The following is a 15,052-nucleotide window of genomic DNA, read 5'->3' on the forward strand; positions in this document are numbered from 1 at the left end:
GTATAGTTTTTTTTTTTTTTTTTTTTTTTTTTACCGTGGGGGAGGGTTAGGTTTTTGGGTGTGTGTGTGTGTGGGGGGGGGGGGGGGGGGGGGGTTTAGGTTTTTGGGTGGGGGTGGGTGTTTATGTTTTGGGTGGTGATGTAGTGGGTTTAATTTTAGGTTATTGGACACTTGTCACTCTATAAATCTTTCTTACACTTCTTACAATTAGGAGCCTTTGTAGAATAACTTGACCCCTAAAACATAATTATCCCAAAGAAATGTCTTGAATGTCAAAATTTTAGTTAACTTAGAAAAAAATAGGGTTACAAATTCAGTATGTTTAGATAAAAGTTTTATTATTTATTATCTTTTAATATAATCAAACGAACATGAACGAACGTAACCAAACATATTACCGAATACACTCGAACGAAAGAGACCTTTGTTCGTGTTCACTTGCTAAGCTAACCGAATGAAATTTTTTGTTCGTGTTCGTTCGTTAAGCTAATCAAATGAACATAAACGAACTTCCCGTTGAATGGTTCACGAAATGTTCGCTGAACATTCGGTTCATTTACAGATAGGTCAGTTCTAAACATCTATTGAATAAAGGCCCAATGTAAAGTGACCCTTTGAGTCTTTGACTGTGAGTGGCCTTTTCTCGGGGGTAGAATCTGGCAAAGCCCAAAACTTAAAATAAAGTCCAAAACAAATTGGATCACATTTTACCACATGGGCCAACGTCAATAACGAGTTGGTTCATTTTAAAGTGACAAAACATGGGTTTTTCTAAAGTTTAGTACACTTTTTAAAACCACCTTTAAAATAGGTGAAACTGTGAAAGTGTACACCTACGTGCCGGTCTTAGTCTCCAACACCACTGCCACCATTACTAGTGGCACTTTCGGCACTTTCACCAACGTTGTGGCGGCTAGCCGTCATACAAACAAATATAAGTATAGCGGGTGAAATCACTATGACGGAACCCGTTTTGACCCATTACACAATCCAACCCGACCCACTCATTTTGTCACTCATATATTGTATAATTAACTCTGAAAATCATTAGAGAGAAGTACTTTTTTCTTTTTATTTTACAAATCAAACATTACATTACCATTGCACATATCTTTATTAAATATCAACTATCCAGTTGTATTTGTCTTCAACTTTCCCAACTTGAATTCCTACTAGCCTTTTGAATAAATTCTGACTCACCAACCCATCACCTGTTCTATACGCCACTCTGCAAGTAAATCATAATCATTTAAGTCATTATATTAATGAGTCACAACATACTACGAATCTACGATTGATGTTTGACAGTACAAAGAACAACCTTCGACCATTGTATGTTATGCTACCAACAGTGGCAACAGTAACCGCGGTTCCAGTAGTGAAAACTTCGTCGGCTTCCATCAATTCATCTACTGCAACTAAACGTTCTTCAACCTATCACAATTGAAACGTTTTTTGAGGAAACGAAAGAATATAATGAGAAGAATTAATCAAACACAAGCCTTGTTAATACCTTGTATCCTAAGTCACGTGCAATATCAATGATGCTCTTTCTGGTGATTCCTTCGAGGATAGTACCTACCGTTGAAGGCGTTGAAATAACATCACCCTAAGAGTACAACAAAAATTAATTACATGAATATGATCAGTGACGAAGCTTGAGATTTCCGACGAGGGGTCGAAAACGTATATACCTAAAAAAGTTATAAAACCGGGGGGTCGAAAACGTATATACCTAAAAGATTCTATACAAAAACTACATACCGGACACTACTGAGCGAAAAGTTCAGGGGGTCGCCCCCCCCCCCCCCCCCCCCCCGGCCCCTTCTATCCTGCGCCCCTGAATATGATCACTAAACGTCTACACGTTGAGTTCATAGAATTCTTTTAAGAAGCTGGAATTCGTAAGAGGTACTAAAAAAATAAAATTCTAAGGAAATGGAATTTGTAAAGAGGATCAGAATCGTTTAGTCGACAATTTGAAGGAATTGGATTTGCAACTTTTCATATATTGCTCTGAACCCTTTTGACTTAAACTTAGACCCAAGCCGACCTGCTCGTTTTGCTAGGCTTAGTTTAAACGAACGCCAATGAATAATCTAAACTAGAACGAGGCCTTACATTCCTCGAAGGGAAAGTACCTTAACAATGAAAATATTACAAGAACTAACTTCCTCGATGTACTTTTTATGGACCGAATCAAGGTACACTACATCTGAGAACCCTTGTTCCTTTGCTCTTAATAACGGTTTCAATACCTACACATCATAAATCACGTGTTAAATTTTCGTCACATGTATTTCATGCACTAATGATCATATGGAGCTAGCAATAGAGTTATCCTAATACCGGGGCATAATTTGTAATGCTTTTGACCCCTCCCGCTCCACCACGAGTTGTACGATGAAACTCGTTGTTAACGTATAAGTTTAACGGTGCCGTACCTTCCTGCATTTTTACCATACAGATTGTATAAATGTAAAGTGACTACTATGCATTCAAAACAAGTGATTAATTAAACATTAAATTAAATAAAACCTTGAAATAGTTGCCAACTGGGGAGGCATATACTAAAAATGTGTACTCATGAGCAGGAGATAAGCCCAATATAGGCCCAGTTCCAATGAGCAAAGGCCTGATGTAAAGCGACCCTTTTCCTGGAGGTGGAATCTGGACATAGGCCCAATAAGTTAAAACGAAGACCCAAAATTTAATTGTATTTTTTTTTTTTTAACGGCAAATTTGGATCACTGACAGACTACTGGGGTATTATCGTGTCACCAGCGGAACCACCCGATCATATCCATCTCCACTAGGCATAATGCCTATATACCAATTCAGAAGGAAACCCAATAAGTTTGTTACAATTGTATAGTTGTAACCAGGGACGAAGCATAGTGGAAACCCGGGGGTGCATCCCCCCTCCCCCCGAATATTTCGGTTAAAAGTGTAAAATTTTCGATTTTTCGTTCGAAAATTTTAAAATTATAAAGGATCCCCCCCCCCTCACCCCAAATTATTTTGCCTAAATATTTATATAATATATAAAATTGGGTCCCATGAATCCCCCACCGCGGGAACTTTTAGTCAAGCTCCGCCACTGGTTGTAACAAACTTTACTTTATGGCGCATTACCGTTGGGTTAGATCATTTTTGATGTGGCAATATGTACTGTACTTTTCAAAACAATCTTTAAAAACTTATGTAATGTAATTCTTTTAATTTTTAAATGTGTAGTAACGGGAAATGAAATATTATTTCTAAAGAAAAACTATATTAATGTTTAAAAATTAAAATTACATATTTATATTTAAAATTATACATTAAAAATTATAAAACTAAACTATATATATTAAATGAAAATACAAATGTATTCCACTTCAAATTATGTAAACCCACTTTGAAAAAAAAAACAAAAGGGATTTTAATATATATTATTTTAAAACATACTACTTTAAAAAAAAAGCTGATTCTAAACACACCCCCCTCCCCTCCTGATTATACCCCCCTTGGCCCCTTGTGAGAGGAAAACTGCCGGTTCCACGCGGGCCCCACCTATAAGTATGTGAGAGGAGGGGGTGTAAAAAGTAATTAGGTGTGTAGAAAGTAGCACTCTAAAAAAAAAGTTTGTGGAAATAATAAAAAATAAATAAATTCACCCATTATAATGCAATTTAGTTTTCTATTTTTGAGATATACCCAACGTTTATTGGCTAAAGCTGTTTGTTTAACTGCATCTACAAACTGTTCTATAGATGGGGATTGCATGCACATTCGCTCGGCTCCGATTTGCATTCGGATGGCGTTTTGATCGGGTCGAAAAAGCAAAAGGCGACCGTCTTCTCCCCTCACAGCTTTTGTACCTTCGAAGAGTCCCTGCACGAATAATACCCTCTTTAATTGTGAATCTAAAGTAGATTTAGACAAGAAGAATTAAGTGTTGAAAGAAAGAAAGAAAGAAAGAAAGAAAGAAAGACCTGGCCGTAGTTTAAAACTCCAGCAGCCGGGCTCAATTCTAAGTTTCCATAATTAACTAGTTGTCCTTGCTCAAAAGTGTTGTTCTTTGTGCATTTAGACTTGTACATGTAATCGGTTTGTCTTAGACCAAAACCCAAGTTGTTCCAATCAATATCAGCAGCATATTCCTCGTGTCTGAAAACCAAAACATCTAAAACTTTAACAGAACAATTATATCAAAATACGACATTGCAAGAGCTCATATATTTTGTTCCATTTTTGTTTTGTACGACATATCACAAAGAACTGAGACATTTAAGGTTCGTTCAACGTTAGATCATCTCAATTCTCAACAACGCCTAAAATTAGGCCTTATTCCTTAATCCATTATGTTTGTTTATTGATTTGGGTCAAGTCATTAATCTATTACACACTAAAACAGTTAAGGCTTCTGAATTTGATAGGCAAAACCAGTTGGTCTTCGAAACATTTGGGCTTCTAAAAAGTTGGACTTTAACGTTCTTGGTTCATAAATCCAGACCCTTTAAGTTTTTTCTTTAAAAACATACAGATTTATTATATATATATATATATATATATATAAATTTATTAATTTTTTTCGGGCTCTATTTTGATTTGGGCCTTGCTCTGGGCCGGCCATGCACCAAACCCCGACATATGTGTAGTTTTGGCGGTTTTAATGAATAAATGTTCCGAATGGCGATTTAAAACTTTTGAACCAGCCGTGTAAGAGCATTCACATCCATTCCACTATATTTTCACCCTAAATTACATTAAAAAACACTACATTTTCTCTCTCCCTTTCAATTAAATAATGTTTTTTATACCTTTATCATTACGTTTTCTCTCTCCTCCACTCACAACCACTTTCAAAATATATTAAAAAATTATAGGGGGTGAACAGTGTCCCCCTAAATATACAGATGAACAGTAACATTTTCTCTCTCCTCCACTCACAACCACTTTTTATACTTTTTATATTTTAAAAACACCCCACAGAATTTGGTTCTTTGGATGTGAATGCTCTAATATATCGAACCAGTCATTTAACCTTTTATATAATATGTATGTATTTTATTTAAAACCATCTTTACCATAATTTTTTAGGACATGTTAATTGATTTGAATTAAAAAAAAAACAAACAAACAGGGGCGGACCTACTGTGTATGGTGGGGGTGCGGGCGCACCCTTTGAGAAAAAAATAATTAGTGTTATACGTACAAGAAAATCCTGAGCGCACCCCATAAAATTTTGTAGTCGCACCCCTTAAATCTTCAAATCCGACCCCAAGCATTTAAGGAAAGAAAGGATAAAGCATACCGGATTTTTTTCCGGTCAGCGGCAACTGTATGCATATACAGTTATAATATGAAGAAGATAAAGATTTATCCTATTTATTTTATATTTTATTGTTAGGTGGCCTATTCTAACTGTAAGGCTAAAGGCCTATTCTAACTTTCTTTAGCAGAGTAACTTTATTAGGTATTTCAAACAATTTACTCATTTGGATGTTTGTTTTATTTTGTTTTAACATTTGAACCCGTAAACCTAAGTTTAATAATAAGTTTACTTATCACATTATTTGATTTATTATATACATTTCCAGATCTTTTCTTATTTAATTTTAGCTTTATTTAATGGCTTATTATTTTATAACATTTATCCTATTAATTGCTAATTATTTTATAACATTTATTCTATTATTTTCTAAAATTTTAAATAACATAGGTAATAGTTTTTATTATGTAATTATGTGATTTTTAAAAGGATATTTCAGTAAAATAAAACCAACCATATATTAAATTAAAATTCCATTATATTCGCTAAATACTAGTAATAGTTGTAGTTATTATATTAAAAACGACATGGTTAGGATTGTCTTGCTACATGATGTTATGGCTAGTTTTCAAAAATTAAAAACCCGGAAAAAACAACCTTAGCTTTATTAGATTTCCATTTGTAATAACGTTTGACATACTTTATTTATTATATAATATTTAATTTGATTATATTTTATTATATGACCCGACCTGAACCGAAAAAAATATATTATATAGCGATAGACAACCAACCCTATAAATTTCCGCACCCCATGAAAAAATTTTCTGGGTCCGCCACTGAAAACAAACAAACAAAGACGATTCAAACTGTCAAACCAAACAAAACTTTCAACGAGTCCACACAATCTGACCGGTTTTGTTTGTAGTTTTTCGAAACTGTAAACCAACTGAACCGGAGCATGAACACCCCTAACCCAGATTACCTGATCATAGGTTCATTTTCCTGAAGCGCCGAGGCAGCCTGTGCCGTCAAACATCTTGCAGAAACCTTAAAATTCACAACAAAAAGTCTAACTTAGGATCTAAAAAAATATTTTGGATTTGATTTAATTATCCAGAAACAAGCTTGTTCGAACAGATTGTCAAGGTTTGATCTTTAATGCATTTCGAAAAAGAAATTAAATTAAAAAAAAAAGTAAAGAAATATGGTTTTGCATGTCACAGTCTGAGACTCACAAGAGTTTTATAATTTTAGAGTAAATTACGTTTTTGGTCACTGTGGTTATATCACTTTTACTATATTAACCCAAAATAAGAATTTTTAACATATCTGCCCCCATGGTCTCTATAACTAACCATCTTGGCCCCTAAGTGTAACCATTTTGGCCCCCATGGTCTCTATAAGTAACTATTTTGGCCCCCATGATCTCTAGACTTAGGGGTCAAAATGGTTAGTTATAGAGACCACGGGGGCAGATATGTTAAAAATTCTTATTTTTGGCTAATATAGTAAAAGTGATATAACCACAGGGGCCAAAAACGTAATTTACTCATAATTTTATTGCAGTTGCCAGAAGCTCGCACTTCAAAGATAAGAAGGAAAAAGAATTAAACTTTTTTTTTCTTCTGTTTTCTTCCTAAATAATTTAAAAATAATGTTATATTTTTGTTAAATTCGTATGAAGTTACCCTTAACCAAACATTATCATATGTTGTTATGGTAATCAAGCATAAAATCTACTTTCTTTCTTTTTTTTTTCTTTTTGAAATGAAGGCCTAAAGCGGATTATAATTTATAAATTGGTGCCATTTTCGTTAAAAGAGATTTGTTTTTTTTTTTACTTCTATGATGAGGACATGACCATTGACCACACATATTTGTTTAGCCTTTTTAAAAAGTTAACACATATTTTTGTATATGATACAGTATGTTTCTAGAGACCCATTAACTTTTCTATTTAGTTTTTGCTCATTTAGTTTTAAACAACAAACCCCTTTTTGATTTAACTCAATTACCTAACTAAACCCAATATAGTGTTTAATCTTAATATAAGAGGCGGCATCGGCATTTAGCAATTCGGAAAAGGAAAAGAATGATGATGGCCCTATTCTCATCGACGATTGTGTTTCATCGAAGATTTGAGTTTCGGATCAACAATTGGGTTTCTAATTGACAATTCAGAAAAGGAAAATAACGACACGAGCCCTAATAGTGATCGGCATTAAATTATCATTGTATTATTGTTTTTTTATTTATAAATCTATACTATATAATAAAAGAAACCATTTGAGGGACACATGTCGCTCTATGAGATGGTCTCAATTTGATAAAAAGTTTTTTTTTAAATATTATTTGAGTATGATTATATCTTTTGTTAAAGATAAATTAATCAATTAAAAAACTTAATCCAATAAAATAAAATATGAATTCGGTGGTTGGGAAAAAAACAAACTTTATTTGTTTTTTTCAACGTTGTCAAAAAAATCAATTTTCATTTTTTTCTTCTAATTTTTTATTTTTAGTTCCTTTTCTTTTGTTTAATTCATTCTATTCTAACTTTGTTGATTCACTTTCTTTTTATTAATGTTTTTGAATGGCAAATGTCACAATAACATACTACTAAATTACGTCAAATAAATCCTATATATTTCATGCTAAAATTTGAATCCTAATATTCTCTTTAAAAAACAAGAATTTCTGACACCTAGCCAAAGCTCAAATGACCTTTTTATTAATTTTAATCTGTCACTCATTATACTAATTCCAATTTAATAAGCCTTATGGGGTGTTAAAATTCACACACCATTCCCATCTCTATATCTCTCTCTATACATGGATATATAAAGAAAGAGATAGACTGAAAAAGGGTGTGGCATCACAAGTTTTGATCATACATAAACAAAATTTTGTTGGGTTGTTAAAAAAATGTCTTAAAATATCGTTTTATAATTGTTAAATCTTCGTTATTAACTATTTGATATTTTATTTACTTAACCCGTGTAATACACGGGGTTATAACCTAGTAAGTTTATATTTTAGGGACCAGGTTTAATGGTACGGGTCTTCGATTTGTCAGGGATGATCTGCGGTTGATGTTTATAATATAATAAAATAGGTAGAGGATCTTGTACATTAATCCATAAGTGTGAGCATTGTATTATAACACTATATATAACACTATATAACACCATATAAACACCGTATAACACTAGGTAACACCATATAACATTATGTAACACTATATAACAAATATAACACTATATTTTGTCTGATAGCATGTCTATGGTAGATGTATAATGTTATATATTGTTATATAATGTTATATGGTATTACATAGTGTTATACGATGTTTATATGGTGTTATATAGTGTTATATATAGTGTTATAATACAATTCTCACACTTCTTGATTAATGTACAGGATCCCTATCCTAATAAAATATATGTTTTACTATCAACTAAATATACACATACTTTATATCACAACTAGGTTAGAACCCCGTGTATTACATGGGTTGAATAAATGTAAAAGTTAGATCTTTATGAACCCCGTATATTGTACGAGTTAAATAAATGTAATTTTATATATCAAATAATAAAAAAAGTTATATCTTTAAAAACCATGTGTATTACACAGATTAAATAAATGCAATTTTGTATACTAAATACTAAAAACGTCGTATCTTTAAAAAAACCCGTGTATAATCGGGTTGAATAAATCTACCAAATAAAAAAAATACTTCCTTAAAAAACCCCATATATTACACGTATTAAATAGATCTAAAAAGAGATATATTTTTAAAAACCATGTGTATTACACAGATTAAATAAATGGAATTTTGTATATTAGATACTAAAAACGTCGTATCTTTAAAAAAAAACTCATGTATAGTCGGGTTGAAAAATCTACCAAATAATAAAAAAATATATCCTCAAAACCCCGTGTATTACACGTATTGAATAAATATAATTTTACATATCAAATGATAAAAAGTTATATCTTTAAAAAATTCGTGTATTACACGAGTTATATAAATGTAACTTTGTATAGTAGATAATAAAAAAAATATTTTTAAAAACCCTGTGTTTTACACGAGTTGAATAAATATAATTTTGTATACCGAATAATAAAAAATTGTATTTTTAATAAATTTGGATAACATTTAATACTAATTTATTATTTATATATTTAATTAAAGATAAGTAAGAAAGAGAGGTATTTGTTTTAAAAATATATTAAATTAACAATTTAGATTTGAGGATAATATTTTATTAAAGTATGATAAGATTTAATATTAATTTATTATTTATTTAATTAATATAAGATAAGTATAGATTTGAGAATACCTTTAATAAATGACACGTGTCTAAAAGTTTGTTTCTTTTATTTCAGTAGTACATATTAAAACATTAATATTCGAAAGTTACTGGTTACTATAAAGTTTATATATAGATTGACGGCTTTTCTTTTAAGGAGGTGGATCACACATCACTAAGCGTGTAGCTTGTTTATCATGTTTCTATATGATGTGGGTGTTTGGGTTAGCTTATTATGAAGCTACATTTAACTTATTAACTTAGGGTGTACAGGGCACTAGCGGGGAGGGGTATCGGTGACCCAATTCCTAATCGGGGAGGGGTTTCGGGGTTGGTTCACCGCTTGAATGTGCCCATGGATCGAGAAACGGTCATCTTTCAAACGGTCAAATTTAAAAAAAAAACAATTTTTAAACAAATATAAATAACCAACTTCACTAATTTTTTACAACACCCACCACTCTCAAACTTTTACCACACCCACCACTCTCAAACTTTTATACTCTCAAACCGAGCAATGGAGAACCAACCCCGCGAAGCCAAGAAAAAAACTAAGGGACGGGGCTCTCAACCGTCTCGTGCTGGTTCGAGCGGTGCAAGTGCACAACCACAACCCCCTTTCGGATATGCTTCACAATCCCCGTTTTTTTTTTCCAACAGCCTTCACACCCCTCCTTTTACAACACCCAACCACCCAACCTTCAACCCAATTTCGGCTATTTTCAAAATTTGTTATCAATGGATCCTCCTCAATCCCCCGCCTTCGACCCGTATGGTTTTCGTTCCCCACAAGTTCCATCTACACGAGGAAATGTTGAACGTCCTCTACCTATTTACGACGACGAGGACGAGGAGGTAGTGCCCGAAACTCAAAATTTGGGCGACTATGAAGATGTCACCGGCGACGACGAATATAATGTGGATGAAGACACCGGCAACGAAGAAGATGACGCTCGGGATAAAAAGGGAAAAATGGAGAGCCAAAAATGGACAAAGGTCCAAGAAGAGGCGTTGGCGAAAGCGTGGGTACATTGCTCTACCAACAAAAAGAAGGGCAATCAACAAAACCGCGATAGTTTTTGGCGTAAAATTTTAGATCATTTTAACGCCACCGTTGGTGGAAGTAACCGGACCGTGCATCAAGTACGGTCTAAATGGGGCCCGATGATGACGAAAATAAACCTTTTCAACGGCCTATACCAACAAGCGGTAAAAATTATATTTTTTAACGTTGTATATTTTTTAATTTTCTTTACTAAATTCATATTTTTTTAACACTTATTATTTTATAATATGTAGGATCGCACACAAGGAAGCGGGTGTAGCGATCTCAACGTGATGAAAGTCGCTTTAAAGGAATTTAAAGATAAATATCCGAACGGTTTTCAACATGTCGAGGCTTGGGAGGTCGTTCGAAAACACGACAAATGGGCCCAAGTCCCATTGTTTGGTGAGGAAGGGGAAGGTTCGGCACAAAAAAGAAAGCCCGTTGACGTGGACCCTTCCATACCCGATATGAACGAAGACCCCTTACCACAAAGAACACAACGGCGAGACAAGCGTCAAGCGACATCGTCCGAGGGCTCGGCCGAGTTGGCGGCACAATTCAAAGAGTACACCGCCATGAAAGAAGCGAAGCACGCGATTGAATTGGAGGCGATTGAATTGAGGAAGAAAAGAGAGTCGGAGGCTCGCGAGCTCATATCGGAACAACGCGAGACGATGAGAAACTACAATTACGATCGAGATATGAAAACATTCCTCAAGCCGCACGACGATGCTCCGCCAGAAATGTTGCCGTTCATCCTCGCCCGAAAACGCGACATCGCTAACAAGTACGGGTGACCGTGCAATTTCTAAAATTTTTATTTTCTAGTTTGAATGTAATTTTCAGTTTCTAGTTTGAATGTAATTTTTATTTTCTAGTTGAATGTAATTTTTATTATCTAGTTTGAATGTAATTTTTATTTTTATTTTCTACTTTGAAATGTCTTTTGTTAAATTTTATTCAATTTTTATTAATATTTTTTTAATTTATAAACATGCATAATTTTACAACAAATAAAAAAAACAAAAAATAAAATAAAAAAACAAGTCCGCTAAGAGGGGAGTCCCGCCATCAAATTGGGGTGTGAGGGGAGTTGACGTGGCATAACCTGATTGAGTGTGCGTAAGAGAGGGGACTCCCCTAAGAGGGGAGTGCCCCTCTCACCCTTATAAAAAGTTAATAAGTCATTTTGATAGTGTTTGAATAAGGGTTGACAAAAAGTTTTATGACTTGAAAAGAAGAAAATAAGAACTTAGAATTTCTAACTTCTAACTTATAAAAAGTTAATGAGTTATAAATTAAAAGAAATGTGAAACGTATACACTAAAAGAGACAAATGACTAATGAGATGACCTTTTTTAAGTTTATCATGTATCTATATCATGTATGGACTAAAAGAGACAAATGATATAACTTTAAGTATGTATAGGTAGGATTCGGTTCAATTAAGAACAATCACGGGTTATGAGAACTATAAGAACTTCTATTTTCCGCGTGAGTTTGATCAAAAATTTTTGCACAAACATAGATGAAAATATTATAAATATCTCTGAAAAAAACAAAAAAAAAATTGTCGAGTCGGTAGTTACGCCCAATGTAAGTTTTATTTACGCCTATTTTGTTACGACGATGAAATTTTTTTTATACCTAATGTAAATTTTTGCATGCAACATTTAAATTTTTTTTTTTTTTTGATAAAACAAGTGATTTTTTTAAGATTTTTGAGAAAAAAAAATTCAAAAAACATTTTGAAAGGCCTAGTTCTCATGGTTCTCACAACTCATGGTGTTTTTCGTTTTACCCTTTCCCTGTACATGTATTATTATTATTATTATTATTATTATTATTATTATTATTATTATTATTATTATTATTATTATTATTATTATTATTATTATTATTAAACATAAAAAATAGTTTAAGTATTTAAATATAGCCCTCTATTTCATCTAACGTTGCTGTATTTGGGGTATGGCAAGCCATATTATATGGATGACAATTGTTGACTTTGATGTTGAATACCAACACGTGGTTTTAGCTTTTGTAGAACATTTGTTTTTTTTAATCTATTATTATTAAAATGAGGTTTGTCACTTTGTCTTACTATTTTGTTTGCTTCATATTCAAACCTCACTTTAAGCATTTCTTTTTCTCTTTTTCTAGGAGTAACTCATTGTAAAATTTGTAATATTTTGTAACCTGGCCAGGGAGTAAGTATTTATCAAAGTATTAGGCTTCAATGTCTAAATTGGACACCTAACTTCCGACTTCAAAACTTGTAAAACGATACGTACAACATATAGTTCTATTGATAGAAACCTGAGCAAAGCATCAAGGAGTGGCAATACTCCCTTGAGGAACTAGTTTGGAAGAGAATGTAAATGATAATACGAAAACAGATCAAATACAAATACCATTATCATATAAAACGTACGAGTATGGTGAAAATATAAAAAAAAAACACGGTGACATTTTCGTAATTATTTACTCGTAAAGGAATTATCAAAATTACTCTACAAATGATCTTGTAGGGTATTTGTAGAGTAATTTTGATATTGTAGAATAATTTTGCAAAATATTCTTGTAGGGTAATTTTGATTTTGTAAGGTATTTTTGTAGAGTATCATAATTACTCTACAAATGATTTTGTAGAGTAATTTTGAATTGTATGTTGTTTGATAACTTTGTAGAGTAATTTTTATACACTTGCATAGTAATTTTGATGCAGAGTAATTTTAATACACCTATAGGGTAATTTTGATAATTATCCTACAAACAAATAATTATGAAAATGTCAGCGCGTTCTTTTTTTTTTTTTTTACTTTTTCATGTCTTTCGTACGTTTTGTACGATAAGATACTTTACGTGAACTTAACCCTGTGACAACATTCCATACAATTTCTGATATGCACAAAAGCAGACAATTTCAACATAAAATTCAAAAGACTTTGAGCTAAACATGTTGTGTTCAAGTTGTGTTCGAAGAGAAAGAACTTGAAAATCGGATGGTAGTTAAATATATGTCCCCAAAGCTCCAGCTTATTTTTAGATAATTTTACTTTTAAATATACAACTTTGTCTACCACGAGAAGCGATGCATTTCTATCACACCTTAATGCTGCTAGACGACAGACCCTTTGGTTAATGATATTATTTAAATTTCTATGAAGTTCTAACTAAAAAACATTATCTTATGTATTCATGCAAATCAAGCATAAAACCCACATCATAATTTCCTCAAATTTGCAACTAAATTGGGAAAAAAATAATCAAAGAAGATGAACATAAAGATACAGATAGTAAATAGGAAACCTTTGATATGGAAGTCTGAATCAAACCAAGAAGGAAGGGGCTTTGTCGGATCATCATGTATGATTGCAGGAAACCAGAAAAAAAATGAAGAAATAAAGAGTGAAATTTATGTGTGGAAGAAGAGGGTTTGGCCAGAATTTATAGAAAGTGAAAGGGTGGATAGAGACTTAAGTTACAATCTAATTTTTATTTTCATTTTTTTTCTTGTGTTTTTCACTTTTTTCATATTTATAATATAAAAATATAAAAATAGAAATGTTAAAAGGTGATTGAGTGCGTGTCGTGTTTATGATGTGTATGTTTTATCCGACTGCGTGTCGTGTTTATCATATGTTTATGATATATATCTTCGTGTATCTTCCTATTACGTATGTACAAGTATTTCATTTAGGTGGTGTTTGTTTTTTAGATGTAAAAGGTTTGCAGTTTATGGATCACATCTGTAAATGTCTGTATGAAAAGAGATGGACCAAATGTCTGTAGAGCATAATAAAAATAGTGTTTGGTTATCTCAAAAGCCCACATCTGCAAACCTCCTATTCTCCCAAACCCCTTTCTCTTCTAGATCTGCAAACCATCCACCACCTCCACCACCCCCATCAGTGGCGGAACCATAACGATTTAGTTAGGGGGTCATCATAAGCTTATATTCTATACTGGTTCAAATTAGGGGGTCCATCTCTAAGTTTGTTCTTCAAAAACTCAAAATTTATAAATAAAAATTCAAAAAGTTCCGGTGACCAGAGGGTCAACGGACCCTCTTGACCCCCTCTGGTTCCGCCCCTGACCCCCATCAAACCCGCTAATCCACTCCATCTCCCATCACCACAACCAACACGATGTAGAGAGAGATCGTTTCGATTCAGGTTTCAGATCATACCCCTAATTTCACATTTCCGATTCACCCACTTATTCTTGTTTATTATACTAGATCTTTCAACTTCATCAATGGCAGAAACAAAAGATCTTGACCATCATCTCGTCGAAATCCCGGCTGACGGAGACCACCACAAGAAACTAATCGCCGTCATACAAGACCACCCGCTAATGGAAATATCTGATTCCCCGGGCCATCTATTGCTCCTGAGGCTGTCACAAAGAGAAGAAGATCTCTCC

The 15,052-nt window shown here is 33.0% G+C and overlaps 1 protein-coding gene across 2 annotated transcripts; it reads right to left on the reverse strand.

Annotated features, from left to right (window-relative positions):
- Positions 1 to 1,023: 1,023 nt before the first annotated feature.
- Positions 1,024 to 14,069, reverse strand: LOC110897576 (branched-chain-amino-acid aminotransferase 2, chloroplastic). Of its 2 annotated transcripts, XM_022144342.2 has the most exons (10): positions 13,937 to 14,059; positions 6,243 to 6,307; positions 3,978 to 4,152; positions 3,700 to 3,876; positions 2,539 to 2,670; positions 2,350 to 2,448; positions 2,142 to 2,258; positions 1,514 to 1,609; positions 1,322 to 1,434; positions 1,024 to 1,228 (listed from the first exon to the last, which is right to left on the reverse strand). In XM_022144342.2, the coding sequence occupies exons 1-10, from the start codon at positions 13,991 to 13,993 to the stop codon at positions 1,117 to 1,119; spliced, it is 1,143 nt and encodes a 380-aa protein (XP_022000034.1). In that variant the 5' UTR covers positions 13,994 to 14,059; the 3' UTR covers positions 1,024 to 1,116. The 2 variants fall into 2 exon arrangements, with proteins under 2 accessions (XP_022000034.1, XP_022000035.1); XM_022144343.2 differs by lacking the exon at positions 6,243 to 6,307 and having other exon boundaries at positions 13,937 to 14,069.
- Between the last annotated feature and the right edge of the window lie 983 nt (positions 14,070 to 15,052).

The sequence above is a fragment of the Helianthus annuus genome, chromosome 13, assembly GCF_002127325.2.
Source record: "Helianthus annuus cultivar XRQ/B chromosome 13, HanXRQr2.0-SUNRISE, whole genome shotgun sequence".
Lineage (NCBI taxonomy): Eukaryota > Viridiplantae > Streptophyta > Magnoliopsida > Asterales > Asteraceae > Helianthus > Helianthus annuus.

Excerpts from the sequence above, each read along its gene's own strand:
- LOC110897576 (XM_022144342.2), bottom strand. The coding sequence starts at position 13,993 with ATGATGATCCGACAAAGCCCCTTCCTTCTTGGTTTGATTCAGACTTCC. Across the intron at positions 2,259-2,349 it reads GCATTACAAATTATGCCCCG|GTATTGAAACCGTTATTAAG; the intron begins GTATTAGGATAA and ends TATGATGTGTAG. Across the intron at positions 1,229-1,321 it reads ATAACATACAATGGTCGAAG|AGTGGCGTATAGAACAGGTG; the intron begins GTTGTTCTTTGT and ends ATTTACTTGCAG.